The sequence below is a fragment of the Coloeus monedula genome (assembly GCF_965178545.1).
Source record: "Coloeus monedula genome assembly, chromosome: 7".
NCBI lineage: Eukaryota > Metazoa > Chordata > Aves > Passeriformes > Corvidae > Coloeus > Coloeus monedula.
In genome coordinates this window covers 20497505-20519987 of record NC_138787.1, presented here as the reverse complement: position 1 = coordinate 20519987, position 22483 = coordinate 20497505, and the positions used below count along the sequence as shown (strand labels likewise).

At 37.6% G+C, this 22483-nt stretch overlaps 1 protein-coding gene across 1 annotated transcript in view; it reads left to right on the top strand.

The window, feature by feature from the left end:
• The window catches only part of MYO3B (myosin IIIB), a gene marked incomplete at both ends in the record, with an annotated part of 202185 nt that overhangs the window by 93991 nt on the left and 85711 nt on the right, over positions 1-22483 (top strand). Inside the window, 12 exons of the mRNA XM_082285588.1 lie at positions 330-446; positions 1295-1399; positions 3902-3985; positions 4671-4873; positions 5237-5335; positions 5936-6050; positions 6422-6548; positions 6692-6902; positions 7989-8136; positions 8373-8526; positions 11727-11815; positions 13321-13450. Coding sequence (XP_082141714.1) covers positions 330-446; positions 1295-1399; positions 3902-3985; positions 4671-4873; positions 5237-5335; positions 5936-6050; positions 6422-6548; positions 6692-6902; positions 7989-8136; positions 8373-8526; positions 11727-11815; positions 13321-13450 — 1582 coding nt within the window. The remainder of the gene's footprint in view (positions 1-329; positions 447-1294; positions 1400-3901; positions 3986-4670; positions 4874-5236; positions 5336-5935; positions 6051-6421; positions 6549-6691; positions 6903-7988; positions 8137-8372; positions 8527-11726; positions 11816-13320; positions 13451-22483) is intronic.

Sequence of the window (22483 nt, the reverse complement as noted above, 5' to 3'; positions counted from 1 at the left end):
CCTTGTTTCATGGCCAAATAAAAAAATTAAATGGACACGTACTATGAAGTGCAGCAATAACGTGTACCACCATTTTCTCTTCAGAAGATTTGCTTCTCAGGCTGATATAAGAAAATATTCTAATTTGCAATTAGGAATTGCTATTTAGCTTAGTTTTATGACATTGGCAAGAATTTTGAAAATATTTGATTTTGTGGGTTTGGCATTTAAAAAATAATTAGTAACAATTACAATAAGTATCTCTAAAACAGTGTTCTCAGTATATTTACGAAAGTCTTCCTAAATGGGAAAATACCGTATAACTATCAAACTTTTTGTAATCTTCTCAGGATACAATTATCCATCAGCTGCAAAAACGTTATGCTGACTTACAGATTTATACTTATGTTGGAGACATTTTAATAGCCTTGAACCCCTTCCAGAATCTCAGCATTTATTCTCCCCAGGTAAGAGAGATTCCAAGCTGAGGATGGTACTTGCTTTACATCTTGTATTAACACCACTAGCTAAAATACTTAAGTGATGCTGGAAGTTAGGAGCACAGACTGAACCTCAGCCTTTTCTTTTTCCAGAACGGTGTGGCTAAACATTTATTTTGTTTTGTTTTGTTTGTTAAATTCAGTTTCATTTGATTTCATTCACTTTTTGGAGGCACAAATTCCACAGGAGGGATAGAGATTACCCCAGGCACAGCTGTGACTCTTGTCTAGCATTTAGATCTTCTTTCTGGGAACCAGAAGATGGTTATATGAACCTCCTCATGCTGAGGTTTTTGCTTGCTGAAGAATTGCTCTGACTGTGGGTTATTACATGTCCTGTGCCATCAGCTCTGGCTAAAAAGAAACAAATTAATCAAATTCTGTAAACATAAAGGCAGTTTAATTCCCTACAAATATGAAGAGAGGTGGAGATAGAAATAAATTAGTCTCCATGGATGCCTAAATCAGATAGGGGGCCAGATTTCAGATTCACTGTAAGTTTCTTTTGTATAAATTGGTTATTTCCTTGATTGAAGGCTTGTGTTTGAAATTCTCCTCCCTGTGATAGAATCCTCTTCATTGTCTTGTGCAGGAAACATCAGAGTACGTTCTAGGTGTTGTAATTTGTATTCTGGAAATTGGGCAGTGCCGAGAATTACCACTCCTCTTCCAGGTGATTCAGTGGAAGTTCTGTGGTATAACAGGCAACTACCTTCTGTTGAACAGGCAGATAATAGTCACTGTCCTCTTTTCAGTTCTGATTTATGCAGCTAAGTTGCGTATTTTGACTATTGTGTGTATTTCTTTAAATTTAGTTCTCCAAGCTTTACCATGGTGTGAAGCGTTCATCAAATCCCCCCCACATATTTGCCTCTGCAGATGCTGCCTACCAAAGCATGGTTACATTCAGCAAAGATCAGGTAAGAATCTGTTCATTTTGGTTAAGGTTTTATATTAATCTGACTGCCACTGTGCTACAGGGCAGAACAATGTTCTGTTATGTTGTATTTTGGTAATTTTTTTCTTTAAGCCTTTTATTCGTATATCAGCAAAACCAGAGTAGAAATCTGGTCAGATCTGGGAGTTCTGAAGAGGACACAGTGATGTAAAAGAGACTGAAAGGTCAAATAAGATGATGGAGGTACCTGATCAATATAGTTTCCTGGACACCCATGAAGTCCTGGCAGTTGACTCCAGCAGCAAAGTATTGCTGCACACTGTTTCTAGGCCTGTCTTGACTTAGGTATTTCAATAATTTACATTTGTGTAAAATAGGAGGTTCTCAATGCCATAGCAGATTAACACAGTTTGAACCACTTTTCTATTGCAAAAAGATGCTAAGTCACAAAAAATAGGAACCATTAATGAATTTTTTAGTAAAATAAATTAAAGATGGGTCTACTGTAAATGTAATAAGGACACAAATCCAATTATATAGCAGTGATTTTAATGAGAATAAAATACCATGCTGTAGAAGATTTTACCACATTCTTAAGATTATAACTTCATACTCTTTCTAATTTGATGTGCTGTGTGTACATGAATATTGAAGGCTGATAATTATTTTTATTTATAAAATCCTCATGATTTTACCCTTCACATCACACAACAATTCATAGACAATGTTTTCTTAAAGTCACAGAAATGAAATAAAATAATGAAAAGCCTGAAATCGGAAAATGCCAAGAAAAGGGGACACATAAAAGGAACATTAAAGATGAAGAAAATGGGAATTTTACTGATTATGTGGAAGTACACTGGCCTGAGAGATGATTAATACTTCTTTAATGACTTACATGTTCTTTGATGGAGGCATTAAAGAAAACAAGTACTCATGTAGAGTAACTTACGTGAGAACTTGTTATCTGAGGAAAAAGATTGGTAATTACATTGGCTCATCAGGCTAACTTTGTGCATCTTTAATATTATATGTTTTGTACATCTTTAGAAAATAATCTTCATTCAGATCTAAATAATTTTCCTGTTTCCTGTTTGCAAAGTATTACAGGAGCTTGTTTATCTCCATTACCTGGCCAGTGTTATGCTGGTTCTTCATATAAAGGTGCACCAGATAAGCACTATAGCCAGACTGAAAATGTATTGATTCTGTTTGTTTTATCCAGTGAGCTTTCTCCTGGTTTTTTTCCTGTGAAGCTTGAAAATTCAGTCTAGTATTTCTCCTGAAGCAATAGTCTAGTTCTGACCAATTCCATAAGGCCTCATGGGCCTTAACTGTGTAAACTGTTGTGCATGACTTCCCTAGTCACACAAAAGCAATTAAGTTAGGTAGTGTAATTGATGTGCTACCTATTTCCAGGAGCAAGAATAACTGACAGAAAGCAAATAAATGAGCTGCAAATGTCATATTGCACACATTATGTAAAGTTGGTCCCTGCACCTGCTGTCAGGCACCACAAGGTACCACCAGATAACTGCTGCATCTTTCAAACCTTTTCACAAGTCTCAGTTCCATATGAAGTGCCATTGCAGCAAGTATTTTAGAACCTTGTATCTTTTCCCAGCCAAGAATCTTGTGTATTCATAGTATCATGCAAATAGTTCTCAGATGTTTACATAAAAACATGTGAACCTATGCAACTGCTCAGTGTTAACATTTTAATTATATGTCAGTTGATACTTTACCTTAAGTAGAATAATATTTGTACTGATGGTCTGTAGAATACATGGAAAAAAATGGGCAAATAATAAATGCTGTTAGAATTCAAACTTTCTCTGATCTGCATTTTTCTGTGTTCCGGTGAGAACTGGCTTTCAACTTCCATTTTGCCCATGAAGCATATGAGCAGAGAGAAGGAAAGTGATTTAGACCATTCTAGCTAGTCTGTTGAGTCTGGAAGCCTTTTGAAGCCTATAAAATACCATGTGTTAAGGACTGCTTATGCAGGAAGGAGGTGGATATGTCCTCTCAGAATCATCCAGTAAACAGATGCACATTTTTCTGAAATGTTTAGGTGCTAGTTTGCTGTTCTAGCTTGAATATCAGCATCACCTACAGAATAGCCGCTTTACAAAGGACCTATTATTTAAGATTATTTTTCAGAGCAAACTCTTGGTCAGTGTGTTAAAAAGAGCTGTACCCTGTGATTCATGTTAACTCACATGAAGTCAATGCACTGAGCTCAGACATAGTCACTTGTTTATGTGTTCTAGGCCTTCGAAATTCAGTCACTGCTTCAGACATGCACCTTGTGATCAGGCATTGCAAGATGCATTTTAGTAATCTAGGGAATAAATTATTACACTGAGCCTTTGCTTATCTCTCCTTTCAGAAGGGAGTTGACTCCTAAAGTATTCTGTACTTTTGGCACTAAACATGAAATAACAGGTAGGAGTGGTAATAGAAGAAATTGACCATGTGGTGAGCTATGCACTTAATTTTTCTTTTGTGTGTGTGTGTTTAGTGCATTATCATCAGTGGGGAAAGTGGTGCTGGAAAGACAGAAAGTGCCCATCTGATCGTCCAACATTTGACCTTCTTGGGAAAGGTATTTCCCAGCCAATTATGTAAAATTATGAAGAAATCTTCCCAACCCTACCCCAATGTTCACTTTATTTAATCTTTAATGCTTAAAGCTGTTCACGTGAATTGTCACACTTGATTTAGGGACTTAGTAATCATGCATGTGAGATTATTGAATTAAGATGCAAGAGTATGATTCACACCAAGCTAGTCAATAGTTTTTTAAAGAGAAGGTGCCAGATTCTCAGTGTTCAGTACCTGTAGTTATGTACAGTGTTTATTACATATAACATTGTTTATTTATACAATAAAGAATGACAAATATTTCTGTGGCTCTAATCTTAGAAGATCTTACACATTTAAATGCAATGAGTAATGCTATTAGCACAAAATAATGGGAAAATTAACCATGTCAGGTTAACGTGAAGTAAACATCTTTAGTCTACTGTGGTTTTGGTACTCTTAACTAATTATAAAACAAGTCAGAGATGGAACAATTGCAGAGAAAGAAGAATCTGTATTTTTCTACCTGTGGGAGACTTTCTTACCAGTTTGTTGGACCTCTTGGTGTATAAATATAAAGGTTAGCACAGTACCTAATTCCATACAAGCATGAGAAGGGGATTCTTTGCTTCTGAAGCAAGAACTGGATTGTGGGTAAGCATTATATTCTTTTAATTATCCTTCTGATTTGTATCTCTACTGTCAAGGCCAATAACCGTGCTTTGCGTGAGAAAATTCTTCAGGTGAATCCTCTGGTTGAAGCATTTGGAAATGCCTGCACTGCCATCAATGACAACTCAAGTCGCTTTGGAAAATATCTGGAAATGATGTTTACACCTACGGGAGCTGTAATGGGGGCAAAGATTTCTGAATATCTACTTGAAAAATCAAGGGTCATAAAACAGGCTGTGTAGGTATATTAATTGTCTGTCCTATGGCATTTATATAGTGTTTGAATTAATTATCAAAAATTTTGTTGTTTAGGTACTTTTCTGTCTTCTGTTAAAAAAATAATCCTTTGTACAGTGCTATGACAACAAGAATAGTCAGGTTCTTTTGGAGTAGAAGCCAGAGTCACTTCATTCTTTGGAGAAACGTTGTGTTCACTGGGTTTTCTGTGTTTCACAGCTGTTGATCCTACACTACTAAAACAAGTGGGAGATTTGCTACCTTGCTTCAGTGAGCTCATTATAAGAACTACTTTTACATTCATTGTACAAGATGCCACAAGAATAAACACAGGCGCTTTAAAAGGATACTTTTTTTTTTCCAGGGGAGAAAAAAATTTCCATATATTTTATTATATTTATGCGGGCCTTTATCATCAGAAGAAACTTTCTGAATATAGACTTCCTGATAAAAAGCCTCCTAGGTAACTATCACTCACTTGTTTTAACTGCTCATTGAAATTAGCTATTGATCAGCACTTGCTTTCAGGATGATGCCTTAAAATCTCTCTTAATCCTTCTCCATCCCTTAAGGATCTATTTTAATCCTCCCAAGGTGAGATGAAGATGGACACTAAGGCATTATTTTGTTTGTATTTGCTTGAAAAGGTGAACTATTAAAAGAGTAAGAGGAAGAACCAAGCTCATTATGTTGTTATTTTGTCATACTTCCAAATGCAGGCAACCCACCTTATGATTTCTTACCATACTATTTCAGGTTCAGGAAGAACCCAGAATATGCTTTGGAGGTTTTTAATTGGTGTTTGTACTTTGGGTGCATCTGATCTCTGCTGGGTGAGGGGATGTGTGTGAAATGTTGGTAACGTTAATAGACATAAACAAAGAATCAGCAGATGTTAATGCAACAGAAACAAAGACTTCTTATGAATTAGCATCAAACTATATAATTGGAAGTTATTGAGATAAATGTTCTGTCCAGTTACTGAGGTATTTGCATTTAAGTCACCGGAGCTTGTATTGACATATGTGGTAGTGTGATGCTTTCTTTCTCCCACTCTATTTAGATATATTGATAATGAAACTGGAAGAGTAATGCATGATATTGTTACTAAAGATTCCTATGGAAGACAATTTGAAGCGATTCAGCATTGTTTTAGAATTATAGGATTTACTGATGAGGTAAGATATTCAGTTGCTAAACCATTATTGACCTTCTTTATGAAAACCAGCTCCAAGTGCTACCCTTTGGCTTTGTGGATGTACAAAATTTTGTAAGCCACAAAATCTCTGTTATGACAGAATTGAACTGTGAAAGCGTAACCACACACTCAGAAGGCAAGACCAGCCTGAGGTCCCAGTTAGTACTCAGGCAATTCTGTTGCACTATTTCTTGTGTAAATAGAAGCTTACTTGAACTTGTAGAACTTGGTCTCAGAGAAAGCTACAAGCTTTAATAGCCATTCCAATGCCCATGTTTTTCTTTCATAGCCTAAATATGATGTATGTATCTAACTGAATTCCTTCAAAGTGCTTCTTGTCTTCTTTTACAGGAAGTGTACTCAGTGTACAGAATACTGACTGGAATCTTAAATACTGGAAATATTGAGTTTGCTTCTATTTCTTCACAACACCAAACAGATAAAAGTGAGGTTCCTGACCCAGAAGCCTTAGATAATGGTATATACTTTTTAACATTGTCAGTTCTGTAAATGCAATTTGGCTCTATTTGTGGTAGTCTCTAGCTCATGGTAGCAGTTGGTCAATGCTGGTGATTTCCACTGCATAATCACAGTTGTGTGCCTTTTTCCACTGTCTTTTAGCTGCTGCATTACTAAGCATTGGGTCAGAAGAACTTCAAGAGGCCCTAACCTCCCACTGTGTTGTAACACGGGGGGAGACTATTATCCGAACAAACACCGTGGACAAAGCAGCGGACGTGCGAGATGCCATGTCTAAAGCACTTTATGGGCGGCTCTTCAGCTGGATTGTAAATCGTATTAATACACTGCTTCAGCCAGATAAAAATATATGGCAAGTTACACATCACTGAATTGTGTACTTACTGTGCATATGTCTGATGGGCTCATCCATTTGTATATTTTGATTTTGCAGAATGAGTGCTGTGTTTATTTTGGCTAAGGCTTCAAAATGGCTTTCATGCTGTGATACTGAATCCTGTTTCCAGGACGTTAACCCCATCATTTTCAAAGAGCTGAATAGAATTTAGCTACTGAAGTCAATGGAAATTGGGTGGTTGAAGTGCTGTACAATTTTTTTTTAAAGATGCTTCCTATGTAGTGAACATGAAATCATACAGAAGGCTGATAGATAATTGAAGGACGCTGAAAAACTTCAGTATGTATTCACAGTCCTTACAGTCCCCCTGCTTTTGTAAGGAAGTAATAAATGCAGACTTCAGATTATTATTATTGTGCTGCTGCTTGAGATGTGAATTTTTTTTTTTTAATAATTACAGAAACATTATATTGTGCATCCTTATGATTTCATTGCCAGGCACTGATCTGGCTGGTTTGATCTTTTGAAGAAACTGTAGAGATTTTAGAAACAAGAGAACCTCTCAGGTGCTGTGAAAATGCCTCTGATCTGTCTACTTACTACTTTGCTATGTCATATAGACATATTCTCATCCATTTCATGCAGTTCTGGTGGTGACTGTGGTATGAGTGTACTTGAGTTAGCCCATGGACTTCTAACAGTCCAGCTTGTAGCAGCTGCAGACTTGGTAATTACCCTTCTGAATGAGTGTAGCAAAAACATACCATTAAACCTTGATACCTTTTGTCTGCCTGGAGGAGCAGGCAGTAGATTTTATTTGGGATCTGCCTACTGAAACCCCTTGTTGCAGTAGCACTGCTATGTGTCTGTTACTTTGTACCTATGGTTTTCCTGCCTTCTTTGTGAAAATTGGCAAGCAAGTGGAAAACAAAAGTCTTAACAATGCTAAACAAATGCACAAGTTGTCTTAGGTTCAGACATACTTTTCCTCCTTTATTTTTGTAGCAGAGTGAATCAGTTATGCAATCGTAGTTACCATGTTTATTTTTATTTTAACTTGGTGTTGCCCATAATGAATTTTGTTTGTATTTTCACATGCAGCAATGCTGAAAGTGGGATGAATGTTGGGATACTAGACATATTTGGATTTGAGAACTTCGCAAGAAATTCTTTTGAACAGCTGTGCATAAATATTGCTAATGAACAGATCCAGTTTTATTTCAATCAACATATCTTTGCACTGGAGCAGGTAAATTCAGCTCTGTTAAGGTCTAGCTGAATCAACCATCCTATACCATAATCATATTCAGGAGTACTCTATAAAATGGGTATGTGATTTAAATGTGAGATAATTACATCTTTCTGTTGAAGTTTTGTAAATTATTTTGTTGGGGCCTATAGAGCATTGGTGTGCATCATAAATGCCCTAATGATGATGTTGCTTTTACTGGTTCAATATTAAAACTGTGCTGGTGACTTTTGTAGATGGAATATCAGAGTGAGGGAATTGATGCTGCTACAGTGGAGTATGAGGACAACCGTCCACTTTTAGATATGTTCCTTCAGAAACCCATGGGTCTCCTCTCTCTGCTAGATGAAGAAAGTCGATTTCCTCAGGCAACAGACCTAACTTTAGTTGGTATGTGCAAGCAAAACTCTGGGAAAGGTCTGGGAAATGACAAATGTATTGTAAGAGGATGCAATGTCATCTTTATTCAAGTTTTCCTAGCACAGTTGTCCTGAGTTTGTGTCATTTCATTTGACATTCAAGTATATTTTTCATTGTGCTTCATCATTTTTCTCTGCTTACGTGTTTTCTATCCTTTTCAAATTGGAAAAGTTGTCTTAAGTATCAGGTGGCAAGGGCTTATTGTTTTTCCAAGGTTACAAGGAAATATCCTGTGTCTTGTACATGTATGTGGGATAGACCAGGCAGTACTTATCCCCATTTACTGAAGGGAAGGCTGAGACATGGTAGAATCTTGTATCTAGGACCACCCCATGGGTAGCATTAGTGTTGAAAGTAAAATTTAGATCTCCCAGGTTCCTAGGCCCATGTTTATCTAATTAGAAAATACTGCTTCACTTCAGATTATCTCGTCATAAATAGGAAGTGTGTGTTATTTCTGGTGTACCATCTGGCTGAGTATTTCCCTGTCTTCATACATATTTTACATACATTTTAACAAATCTTGGTGCCAATCTTAAAATATGCAGCGCATGCCACATTTAAAGCTGTTGTCTTGCGTTTATTTACTAGAGCTGCATTTTTCCCTGTGATATGAAACAGAGTTCCATTTCCTTCAGTGGAATGTGCCGCAGAGACTCAAACTGTTAGAGAAAAATAACAGTTTCCAGTTGAATTGCACAGTGCATGTACAAGGTTTTTCACTACTGCTAGGTTGAGCTGAAACTGGAATTCACGTCACAGATGGAATGAGTACTGTGGTTTCATTCTGCTCCTTGTCTTGGTTTGAAAGACAGGTGTCTGCCACGGAAGGCAGGAACCTCCTTTGAAATGGAAAATATTACCTCTTTCTCTCTGAATTATTATTATAACTTTGAAATTAAGGGCTTCAGGCAAAGATATGGGAAAAGAATTAACAGTTCTTTATTTATGTATATATACACATATAAATGTATACATACATATATATGTATAACAAGGCAAACACACAACAACGGCAGCAAGAACAAGCGGAACCACAAACCCAGTGCCAGCCTCCCTGGGCCGCGGGCCCTGTCCCCTTCGGTGCAGTTCCGCTCACAGCCGGCAGGGGCGCTGCTGGCTCCCGGCCGGGCAGGGCGCCTGCCATGGTTCCCCCGCGCCTGCAGGGGGCGCTGTGGCGCCGCGTCTCCCTCACGTGGTAATGGCGGGCGGGCTGGGTGGGGAAATGGGCTGCAGCAGGGACCTCGGAGCAGCGGCTGGAATGGCAGAGGCAGGCACACTCTGGGGCAGCAAACACAATGTAACAGAAAACTTCACAGCGTTAGCAGGAGCCAGGGGCGGCCGGGCAGACACAGGGTGTTGGGTTAGAGTGTAGTGAAAAAGCCCAAGGCAGTGGCAGACAACAGCGCGGCTGGGTCGCTGCAGCACGCAGCCAGGGAGACACGCCCTCCAGGAAGGGGGAGGGGGGTTGGGGTCCCGAGTTTTCCCTTGAGGCATCGGAGTTGATGGTGAGGGTCTTTTCCAGTGAGGCAGGGTGTTCCATAAGGTGTCAGTTCACCAGCTGCTCCTATGAGCAAAGCCTCACTCACAGTAGACGCAGTAAAAAACGCAGTAAAAAGATAGAGCTCCACAATGGCAGCGAATTTTTCTCACAGCAACTACAGACTGGTGGTCTCTCCCTCCAATCCCAGGAGCAAGAGAGAGCTAGGAGCTGAGCCGAGCCCCTCAGCCCCCAACTAAAGTCTCATGGTATCTTTGCCAATAGAAAGCCCCTCAGGTAAGAGAGTAGCCCACTGCACTGTTCCCCCTACCTTGGCCGCTTCTTTTTTATCTCTTAAGTACCAGTCCTTATTATCTCCTAGGTCACAGATGGGACAAAATTCCCTGAGAGAAAGTAAAAAAAAAAAGGAAAAATACTAACCTCCAACACTCCTCCTTTGTGCACTAAAGTTGTCTGCCTCCCTGTGGCTTGCATAAATCAGTTAATACTGAATATTGAACTTCTACTTCCAGAGGCACTTTCCCTGGTCCAGTGCTGATTGGCCTTACTGCTGATCTGTACACAGCACAGCAAGATCCCTCAAGCAAACAGCAAAGTGGCATATTTTGCCCTGTTCAGGTGTGCCAGACAGTCATTAATTCCACCACTCTGTCCCAGCCCCCAGAAATTCCAAATTTAGTTATTGTTGCTTTAAATACAAGCTCAATTAAGTGGTAATAGAAAGAAAAACCTAACACAAAATATTAATGGATTCTAACATTAAAAAAAGCATTTTGATATTATTTTCTGATGTACACAGCATGACAGAGAATTTTATCAATTGTTTCTGGTCTCAGGTCTCTAGTTGCTTGTTCAGGTAAATTAGTATAATAGCAAGTTTTACAGTATAAACACTAATTCTCATTAACATGGGTTCCTTTGGATCCTGCTCCCTTCCAGGGCTGTTTCCTTGGCTCAGCAGGCAGGAATTGCTACCTGGGCCCTCAGTGTTGGACAGGCAGCACTAATTTCATTACAAAATATTAAATACCACAGGGCATAGAAGACATTTTTCTTAGAAACTGGTGTTTCTTTTTCTGACAGGTCTTTAGGGGTAATCACAGGAAACAGAAAGTCTCCTCAGAAGAGGTTTTATAGAGAAGCTTCTTCTTTTCTGTAGCAGTACAAAGGTATATGAGAGACAGTTCCAGACTGAACACAGTAACATATCCTTAAAACGTGATGCACAAAGCTAAATGAATGCAGAAAGGAAGAAAAATACAAATAAGAGAAATAGAGAAAATACAAATAATAGGCATTTAAGTGAGTGTGATATATGCACAGTTCTGAGTGTACGTAGTTAAAATACCTTGCAAACCTTGCATATACATAAGTAAATTAGTTGGAAAATATGAGAAATCTTCTCACATCTTCTCATTGGATCTTCTTACTTAAAATTTTTCCATGGACAAAGGCATCCACAAACAGTGGTGTTTGAAAGAGAGTCTTACTGGACTAGTTTAAAATGACCTGTTCCATTCAGATGTGACAGCTTGGTATTTCTGAGCAATCTGATAGTATGTGTTTGTAACAGTTCTGACTTCTTGAGCAGCAATTTAGCAAACTGATTAGGATGAGGATTATAGTTATCCCTCTGTCACTTAAATCAATGTCTTTTCTCAATGTCTAGCTAAATTTGAAGATAACTTACGATGCAAATACTTTTGGAGACCAAAAGGAGTGGAACTGTCATTTGGTATTCAGCACTATGCTGGAAAGGTAAGGTCATGTGATTTTTATTTAGTTCAAATAATAGTGGCATGGTCATTATTTGCTTTTAGCCAGAGTTTCTGCTTTATGGGTTTTATCCTCATTTTAATAGAAAAAATGATAAAGTTTATGCAAACATACACCATACACTCTGCAATGAAATTTTCATGTGTAGCAGTCCATTTTGGAGCCTATCCTTAGGGCTCTTACACAAATAGTGTAGACAGTAAGCATCTTTTGCCTGCAAGAAATCTGGCCTCAGAGATGCCAGTCATTTCAAAGGAGCAACTCTCTGGAGCCAGAGCAGGCTACATGCTTGGTAACAGCACATGAATGCCACAGTAGTTCTGTGTGAGAGTGTATGTAAAGTATATGCATAGAAAGCAATGTAAACCAGTATCTGTAACAGAACTTAAAATCCTATAGAGTGCATTGGAAAGACTGGGACTTGCTAGTAGAGATATTTTCTTGTACTTTTTAACACCTAACTTCTTTTGTTCTCAGAGGTTCACATTCACGTATTGTTTTATATGGGGAGTAACAGTCTGGCTTTCACCATCACGTGAGCTTTGCTTGCAATTTCAGGCCCAAATATTTGTTCGTAGACAAAATCAAAATAGCCATGTTTTATATAGTTATCGAGGAAGTCTCATCTCTGGATCATTATAAGACTCCAAAATTTTAAGATATGTTCTAGTAAATTCTGTCAGGTTTTCTGTCTTGTTAAGGATAACTATTAAAATGCACGCAGGTTTAGTTAGTTCTTTGTACCCACATGGCAAAATAATAAAAGCACCACTGGCCAGTTCTCTGTTGTAGGAGAACATTCAGTTTCTGTGGAAATGAACGTACTCCAGGGAAATTGGGCTAGAGAGGAATATTGCTAGTGATAATAAAACAGCTCTAGAAAATTATTGCAATTAAGCAAAAGGCAAAAATAACTGATTATTATATTAATACAAATACCCAGGCATTAATTTCTAATCAAAACAGGATAATTGAAGTAGAGGAATGTTTTGTTTTCCTAATATGATTTTCAGTGCCATGAGAAGCTGTTTTAATGTACTACAATGTGTCCAACTTACTCCTGTTCCTCCAGCAGGTCTATTTATAGATCACAGGTTTGATGCAGACAACCAATAGAAAGTGACCACCTGAGAACCATTTCTTACACTGCACCTAAATAATCAACTTAAGCTTTAATGAAATATCTCTGTTATGTTGCATCATGCATAGAATAGTTTGACATGGCAAACCATAGCACAACAGGATTTAAGCCAGTTAACCCAGTTTGATACACAATGGCATTCTATGAATATAGGTACTCTGTATAGCCAATTTACATTCTGAACACACTGTTGTAGTTCACTTTTAAGTCTTTTGCAGATAATTCATTTGCATGTAGACCCTAGCTGGTCTGCTTGGTCATCCTGACTGTTCACATTTTAAAGAACATAGTAGCTTTTGGGTAATCCACTGCGTCAAAATTTTCTCATTCTGCTTTCCCACACTAGGTATTATATGATGCCACTGCATTCCTTGAGAAGAACAGAGACACTCTTCCTGCTGACATAGTGGTGGTGTTGCGAACTTCAGAGAACAAACTTCTTCAGCAGCTGTTCTCTAGCCCATTAACAAAAACAGGTATTTTCTGCACAGCTCTGCTAACATTGTAACTTCTTCAGCTACCTGTTCTTCTCAAACTCTTACTTGATTCTGAACAATTTGTTTTTCAAGGATTTTATCACATCTCCTTTCCAGAGTGTTTGTTATACTTTATTCTCTGATTTCAAGATTTCATTTCCTTTCAAAAGGAAATGAAATCTTGCGATTTCAGTAAGGATCAATTTGGCAAGGTTTGGTTCATTTCCCTGCACTTCATGTCATCCCATGCCATTTTATTGTTTTCACTTTGCTTCAGAATTCTCTCCTTTTTTTTTAGCATTTCATTTCATCAATTTCAGGGAACTTTGTTCCCTGATTTCAGGATTTCAATAAGTATAATTTAGGCGAGTTTCAGTCCTATTCATTGCACCTCATTTAATCCCAATCCATTTCGTTGTATTCACTCCATTTCCAAATTCTCTTTTTTTTTTTTCAGTTGCATTTGTTTTTATCATATCTCCTTTCCAGAATGTTTGTTACACTTTATTCTTTGATTTCAAGATTTCATTTCCTTTCATGAATCTTGTGCAGTAAGATTCTTCCCTGACTGCAGAGAAAGGGAGATTATCAGATGGGTAGGGCAAGAGTTCATTCTCAGGGCAGGATAAAAATACGGGAGTTTCTAGTTCTTAGTGCTTTGCTAAGATCAGTACACAGTTGATATTCTTGTGTACCATGGCTTACAGTTCATAAATCATGTGATGGTAGATCAAGGTGTTTCGCAGGTAATATCCATCTATTTAGAAGCACTGATGTAATACATAGTTTCTTACAAATTGTAAAAGCCATATACTAATAGGCTAACTTAAGGCTGACTTAAAGCTTTTTGACTTTGACTTACATGAAGCTGCCAGATCTGTAGCTAAATAAAACAGCAAGATGAAGTTTGATTACTCCATGGATAGATGCCAGAATGCCAGTACCATATGCAAATGATAGTTCTGCAGTATCCATGCAAACAAGCCAGCAGATGAGTACTTCTCTCAATACTTTCTACTCTTGAAGCATTATTTTGTAATGGATAAGAAAAATATGTAATAACAAATATAAATACAATGGATTGTACTAGATTGAAAAATTATTGTGAGCTGACATATGCAGATGAGTTTGTATGTTTGGGTGGAAATACTTGGTAGATGCATTAGATAGTGCTGTGTAGGCTTATTGTACATAGGCTGTAGATGCAATTCTGTGCCTGTGTAGCAGCTCTCTGCCTTGAATTTCTGGGCTGTCAGTATCCCAGTTGTAGCATCTGGTGATGCATTTAACCTCTCTTGATATTTCTGTGTAGAAAAAGAACATCTGGAGAAAAAATTGTATTGGAGCTTTTTTTGCACATGTAAAATTGATATCATAATATCTGTTTATATACTACAGAGGATAGATTCCTGTTACAGTGCAATTTTTCATGTAATTGGAAGGCTTTTGACTACCCCCCTTCAAATTACACTTTTAGAGGTCCCTGAGAGGTGAGGATCCAATGAGGAATCTGCTTCTCCATTCAGCTATAATGAGTTTAGATGGAGGGGAATATAGTTTATGACGGAGGATTGGTTTGTGCCCAAGTCAGGAACAAATCTTTCTGTTTACTATACATTTGAGTCTGTGTTAAATTGATGAAAGAGATTATGATCAAGCAAAGCAAGCAAGAAAGCTCACACATGGTCAAATGTACCTCCACACCCTCTTTATAAGCTGTTTTATACCTTGGAGCTGTTGTCAGAACGAAACCGACTGGGTGCTTTGTTCCACTTAGCAGGCCAAATTATTGTAAATATTATCCTTTTTTTTAATTGCTATTTTTAAGTCAGAAGGCTGATGCCTTCATGCAAACTCATCTTTTTCTGGCCTTACAGAGATATTTTCAGTAGCAGCAGCACTCAACTTGAGTATTTTGCCTAAGATGCATAGAAGGTTCAGTAAGAGATACTTCTCATTGCAGTTAATGTATAGTTACCGTGCTGGTATATTTTACCTATTTTTTTAGGTCTCTTACATTCCTTCCTTGTTTCCTATTTACATTAATTGAATGCTTTCTCCCTCCATTTACCTTTCTGTGAAGAGCACACAACTTGTCTGTATTTGTCAAGTTGGTACAGGACATCCTGATAAAAAAAAATTATTGTGCATATGCATCTGTGCATGGTGTTGTAAGAATAGCTTAAAGCCCTTATGTCATTTTTATTTTTGAAAAGCCTTTGTGATTTTGCTCTTTTTTTCCAGCTGTCTGATATAATTGGCATTCACATCCTGTGTTGGGGCCTCTGTGTTCTAAACTCAGATTGTTGCCAGGTTTAGTTTTGGCAGCTTGCAAGATAAATGAAAGGTTTGGCTGAGAACAGAAGGCACTGCTGGCAATGCTGCTTCATCTCTGCTCAGTGAAGAAAGATAATGCTATTCTCTTAACTTTCTACAAAGATGCCTTTGTAAACAAAAGAATAGTGAGTGTGTATACGTCCCATTGTACTCTGTCCCTGTTTCTTAGCCTTCTTCCCTCCACTCAACATGTGCTTCATTCCTAAAGCAAACCAGAAAAAATACAGATTAAGATTCATGATCTGGGTACAATTTTCTCCAGCTTTTGGTCAATTACTGACTGATGCAAAAGTTAATAATTTACATGGGAGCCATATTGCATCTTTCCAGGTAACCCTGACTTGAAATGGGCCTTCTATGTGTGGTGTTTTGTTTGAAAATGAGTGACAGCACATTCTCACATCTGCTTGCAACTATCTCTGGAATGTGCAGTGTAGGTGGGTTTTGCCAAGCAGCGCTCTCCCGTACGCGTTGCAGCCACTGGGTGGTGCTATCCCAGAAGCGAGAGGGAATGCGAGGCTGGAATCGTGTGTCTGACGAGACTGAAAATGTAGTTCTTTAAATACCAAAAAGAACAAAAAGATGCCTTTCCCACCCTGAGATCATCCTCTGTTTGAAGTATATTTATATAACTGTCATATCTTCCACTGTCCAAAACTGAGCAGCATCAAGAAAATAAATACTAAAAAGCTAAATACTTTTACTAATTTAAGATCATGTTAATCCCTGTAATTTATCAAATACACTTATCCCCTCTTAACAAATGCTTCTATTTCACGGTAGCGGTCCATGCAGTTTAAAGGGCCAGAAATTAACAGCAGGACATTAAATATACATTTGTAATAGTAATTTATCATTAGTAGAGTATGCAACTACTCATATGAGACATTGGAACTTAAACATTCTGGAACAAATTGTTTATATAATTGTTTTATATAATACAGCTTGTTTTGTCATCTTTCAGTGGAAACTTAGTCACATTCGGCGTGTTTTGAAATCTGCACTTTCTAGGGACCTTTAAGTTCAAAATTGTATGAATGTACTCTGATTTAATCTAACAGTTCTCCCAGTTGCTTCCATATCTGTCACTTTTTTTCTAAAGACACAGCTTCTTGTACTGCCACTACTTTAGTTGCATATGCGTGTTCCCGTTTAGATAGAATGTATTCCTGGTTGTCTCTGGTCTAAGTTTATCACTGTTGCTGCTAAAGCATCAGAGAGAAAAGGAATCATGTGATCTGGAAAATGGAGTCCCCTTGTAAGAATAGAGGATTTTGGTTGGAAAAATAAGGACAGCCTTGATACATTCACCACTGAGGAGTCAGAGCACTTGACTCACTGTCCTGATATTCAAGAATTTTTTGCAGCATCACCTATAAGGGGTGGTACTGTTGGATTGCTTGGGCAAAGCACCCCTGGGGGTTTTTGAGACTGCAGGGTTTTTATCTTCTTAGAAAAGCTGCATCACAACAAGGTTTTCTACTCTTGAAACACAGTCTTTGCAGACTTTTGCCCTTGCCATGACTCACAGACCTTCAGAACTTCTATCAGGGTCGCTCTGCTCTGCCTTAGGTCCTTACTTGAGATAGGGGAGAAAGTTGTCTCCTGCAGGGAGGGAAAGGGAAATCCTCCAGCCTTCCCACCAGAAGAGTAGAGATGCTGAGACACATCCTTATCCTTGCTCTGAGGATCAATAGGGGCTGTGCTTGGCTACATAGAAGAAATACAAATCTGAGTACCACTACAGCAACATCATGTCTAATAATTTTAGTAGCATTGGGTATTGCTCACGCATTAGGGCAATGGAGTATCAATATATCATTGCTAATAAGCACTCCTTGTTTGTGGTGCCTATATATTTAAGCATAATCTGTCAAAGAGAGTTGGAGTGAAAGTTTTCACAACTGGGATGAAGGTTTTGGTTAGTCATGTTTTAACAAGGTAATTTTTTTTGTCCAAAGTAGAATTTTTTTCCAGACACAAGTTATTTATAATTCATCTGTCTAAAGGTCATTTCCCCTCCTCAATATTGAGTTTTAGTCTGTGTTCTTTCTACCTTTGAGTCTCTAACCTTGCTTATGGCCCTCAGATGAAAAGTAATTATAAACAGTGTATGTCTGTTTACCAAACCAAAACAAACAACTAAGAGAGAATGTGAAAAAAATGTTTCAAGCTACCTTTGTACACACAAAAGAACAAAAGAACTAGGACCTTTTGCAATATCACTTTAGAGAACTGCTTTTCACCACTTCTTGGCGACAAGATTACTATCGCCAGTATTAACTTGTCTGTAACTGTGATAGCATGTGATTCCTCATGAGTAGTCAGAAACCAAAGGAAAGAGATTTTCCTGCATTTCAGTCCCATGAACAGGTACTGCTGGGCATACATGGAGTGTAATCTTGGCAAGTCAAAATCATAGGTGCTTTGCCATTGTTTTCAGTAGAACCGTGGTTTGAGCTGTCATGTCTGTCACTGTGCACTCCTATTGAGCACAGGCCCTTACTCTAGCAATAAGTAGTGGTAGGTCTCTTGGTTTGGTGTGTTTCATTCACTGAAATGTAATATGTTTCCATTTGGGTTTAGTGTGTTTTTTTCCTCTTAATTCCATACATCACAATAAAGCCAAAGGTTCAAATACATTTTAATTTTACTGATTTATTCCACAGTAAAATCTTTTTGTAATGGTACTTTTGTGTTAGTATTTTCACCTTTAGGAGGTCAGGCGCTCTTAAGTCAAATGAATTGGAAACAAAGTCATTGTAATTACAGTATCTTTGCTTAAAAATGAATCAAAATTATGTTGTGTAAGACTTTCAGTAGAGTTAATGGAAGCTGTGTATTTCATTCAGGACATGGAGGCTTCCATACTTCTAACTGGTCTGTATACTATACACACAAAAATAGTTTTTGCTCTGCTGCCAGTGAGTTGTATGCAAAGAGAGGCTTTAAACCACAGCTGTGCACCGCAACAGTCATGAACTTTACTGAGTTGCAGATGTGGGACATCAGTAAACTAAATTAATTGTAGCTTAACTGAGCTTGGGAGGTAGAGTGATGGATTACTTTTTTGAGCTTCTCACTTGAGCATTTTACAGTTCAGTGTTTATTTTTCTTCATATCCTAAGGTTTTGCATCATAGGACAAATGCAGTACGGATACTTGTATTATAATGCTTGCTAGCAGTAGGATCCAAAAAATGCTCTAAAATAGTCCTAAAAATGGAACTCATATAGAAACAGAACCATCTATCAGATCAAAGTTAAGGTCTCAGTCTTGCTAAAGCTTTATATAAAGTATAACAATTATTTGCTGTTGAGAATAACTCCCTATAAATAGTGTCAGTGAATCTCTGGAATTGCACATGGCAGTAAGCACAACAGCTGAGTGTTGTCAAGTTACATTTACCACAATTATGTTTGGTAAAGGGTGTTGCCCAAACAGAATTACACTGCTTTTAATCTGAGACTTTACAGATTATATTGTACTGAAAATGAATAACGGAACATAGATTGTTTTTGTCTCCAAGTGCTTGCAAATTGAACTCTAATAAAAGTAGAGGTGGACAAGTTTAAGAATAGATCTTTATTAATTTACTGATTTGATTTATAATAGACCATTCTCTTTAGAACAAATCTTGAGAATAATTTTTCTTTGCCTTTTTATCAGAAGAGAGCAGATACCTTTCCCAATTTTCATGTTTCTGGCCTAACTTCTCAATCCTATAATGAGCATGATTTCACAGTAGCGAATAGTAATTAATCTTAACACTGCATTGTAAACTAATTAAATTCATATTGAGGAAACAAAAGAAACGTCACATAAAAGATGCTACTGTTTTTAATATCAACTAGAAGCCTGTGGGATTTCACTGTGCACCATATACAGAATTTAAATAGAGAAATATTCAGAGAACATTATACTGTTGTTTTAATGAGTAGTTTACTTGACAGTTTCTACAGGCACTCTGTGCTGTAAGGTCAAACTGTGTCAAAGATGCTCAGTATGTCATTGGAAGCATTCAGTAGCTCTCAAGATTAAATTCTAGAAGAGCAATTATTCTTAAAGTTGCTAGTGAGTTTTGAGAGCAGATAACTTTGTTGAATATTCAGATAATCTTACTCATATGAACATCCATAATGTTTTTTGGTGTGTCCTTTGCAAAAACGTGCTTATATTTCCCTCTCTTTCAAAATAATTGCATTAAGGGATTAATAGATCTAAAGGATGAATGTAGTGGGTGGAAAATAAATCTCTGAGTCTATGCTAGATCTTGTACATTAATTTCAGAGTATTTTGTACAGTTTTACTAAGATTTTGTACTTTTATCTTTTTTTTTTTTATTCCTTCACCTTACAACAAGCTGCAAAGGCCAGTACTTTACTGAACCAGCATTATTTATTATTATTTGACTTTGTCTTCCTTATTCCAGCCTGACTTGTCTTGATGCAGGAGTAGTTAATTGAGCTGCCTGGATAGCAGGTTACAGTGTGTGACAAAGACAGAAAATGTGTTTGTGGGTATTTGTATGAATGGGTATTTATTTCATTAGAAGTGGAGATAAAAATATAATTAATGATTTGCTTTACTACAAAAGTAACTGATTTTATGCCAACTGTGATTATATACAGAAGTGCTGACATCCAGGGGAGCAATGGTTCAGTTGAGAAGCCTTTGAGACTTGATTAAATTAGTTGTCAAAATCATTAATGCCTAGATTTTAAAAATGGGAAGGTCTGGGACTTTCATAAAGTTCTGTAACCTTGTTTCATCTTAAATTAAGACTTTTAAAAGGCAGTTCTTGCCTTGAAGTTTCAAAACTTCAGACTTTCGAAACTTGGTTTTGATACCGTTTTTCAGCCTGTCTAGCCTTAGGTTCTTGATGACTGGGGAGAGTGATAGTCATAGTGAGGTCAGAGAAAATGTTCCATCATTTTTTTCCATGTGCTTTCAGTTGCATCTTTATACCTGAATTTTTACCACTGAATTCATTGGGAGTCTTCACTGGCTTTAGTGGGATTTTGACTGTGTATGTATGGAGCAGCTTCAGCAGCAGGTCCTGAGTGATGGAATATATACTGTAAAATTTTTAAACATTGTATGCAGAATGAACATTCTCTGGAAATACAAGCAAAGGGCTAGAAATCACAGTTCTTGACTTCTCCTGATTTCCTGTTTATTCACGTTCACTGTTGTAGAAACTTACTTTGGCCTCAAGCTTAACTGAGTACTATGAAGCTTAATAGATAGAACAATGAGATAACTACCATGTTCTTTATAATCATACTTTTACTTTTCTGGATAAAGGATATACAGTTTGGGGGAAAAAATTTCTTACATAACATGCAAGAGAAAATATGTCAATTACATAAAACAATGAGGGAGACTAGAGCTGAACGAGAATGTAGGATAACCATATATCCAACCTGTGTATGCTTTTAGAACTATTCTTCCACATACCTCTGGAAGAAGAAATAAACTTGTCCAGCCTGAGTAGATGTAAGTAAAACAAGGTTATTTTGACCAATGCTTAAAATCAGTGAAGAATTCCTCAAAAATGAAGTTTCATAGAAAATTCATCTCTGTAGTTTTCTTCTAATCTCAGTTACAGGTGTGGTACAGGTACCAGGGCAATCTGCTGGGGCAGCAGAAAACCTTGTACTGATGGTGAGGTACTGTCCTGACAGCAGCAGTGTTCTGTCCTGTCTGCTGTTCCGCTGAGAATTCAATGTTTGTTGTACTGAGCTGATTACATACAACAGCATCAAACCATGCATTACAAGAGATGTGGAAGGAAATTACTAAGGACCATATTTGAAAGAAATGGCCCATGTCTTCTGACAACATATAAATCATAAAAAGCCACGCCAATTTGTTCTGTAATACAGCAGCTGAAAGCCTGACTGGATCAGGCTGTGACCAGCCTCTCTTCAGCCAGCCAGTTGGTCAGGTCTCCAACTAGTAGGCTAAACTGCAACTAGACCTGACTAAAGAAAATGGTGAACATCAAGCAGCAGAAAATTGCAGTATTGTTTATACAAGAACTTTGCTTTTTCCAAACTTTTAAAATGTATTTCATTTTTGTCTAGATGCAGCTTCAGGTAGTTAGCACTCACTGCACTTAGTGTGCCACTCCTATCATTAATCCTGTGTTTGGACAGAGATGCCCAACCTATGCCCTCCTGGCTGTGGCCAGATAGCAATCTACTCCCTGCTCTGCCACTCTGTTTTCCAGAACCACGTGATCATCCCTTGGCCTGTGCTCAGGAACCTCTTTATCATGTTATCAGGCTATACCATATGTGTTTTGCCTACTGTCTGTAAGTTTGCTCATGTCACAGGACTATGAGAATCACATAATGTTTGCTTGTATATCCTGTGACCACATACTGTGCCCATGATACTTCAGGAAAGGTCTGTGTTTCAGTGAACATACTCCCAATCGAGTAGATGACTATACATTTGATTCAATTTAGCTTGAAAGTTGGGCATGTTGCTTAAAGCAGCAATTAGTACTTGAGATTGTGTTAGAAAAATATCTTGGGCACTACCACTAACTAGCTTAATTAGTACCATAATTTGTTCTTCTTTAGTAGGTAAGGATAAAAGTTAAGATTTTTCTTACTGTCATCATACATTCATCATAGATATGTGTAGAGTACTGTAGGCAGTTTGACCTTCATTTCGTCTCAGCTG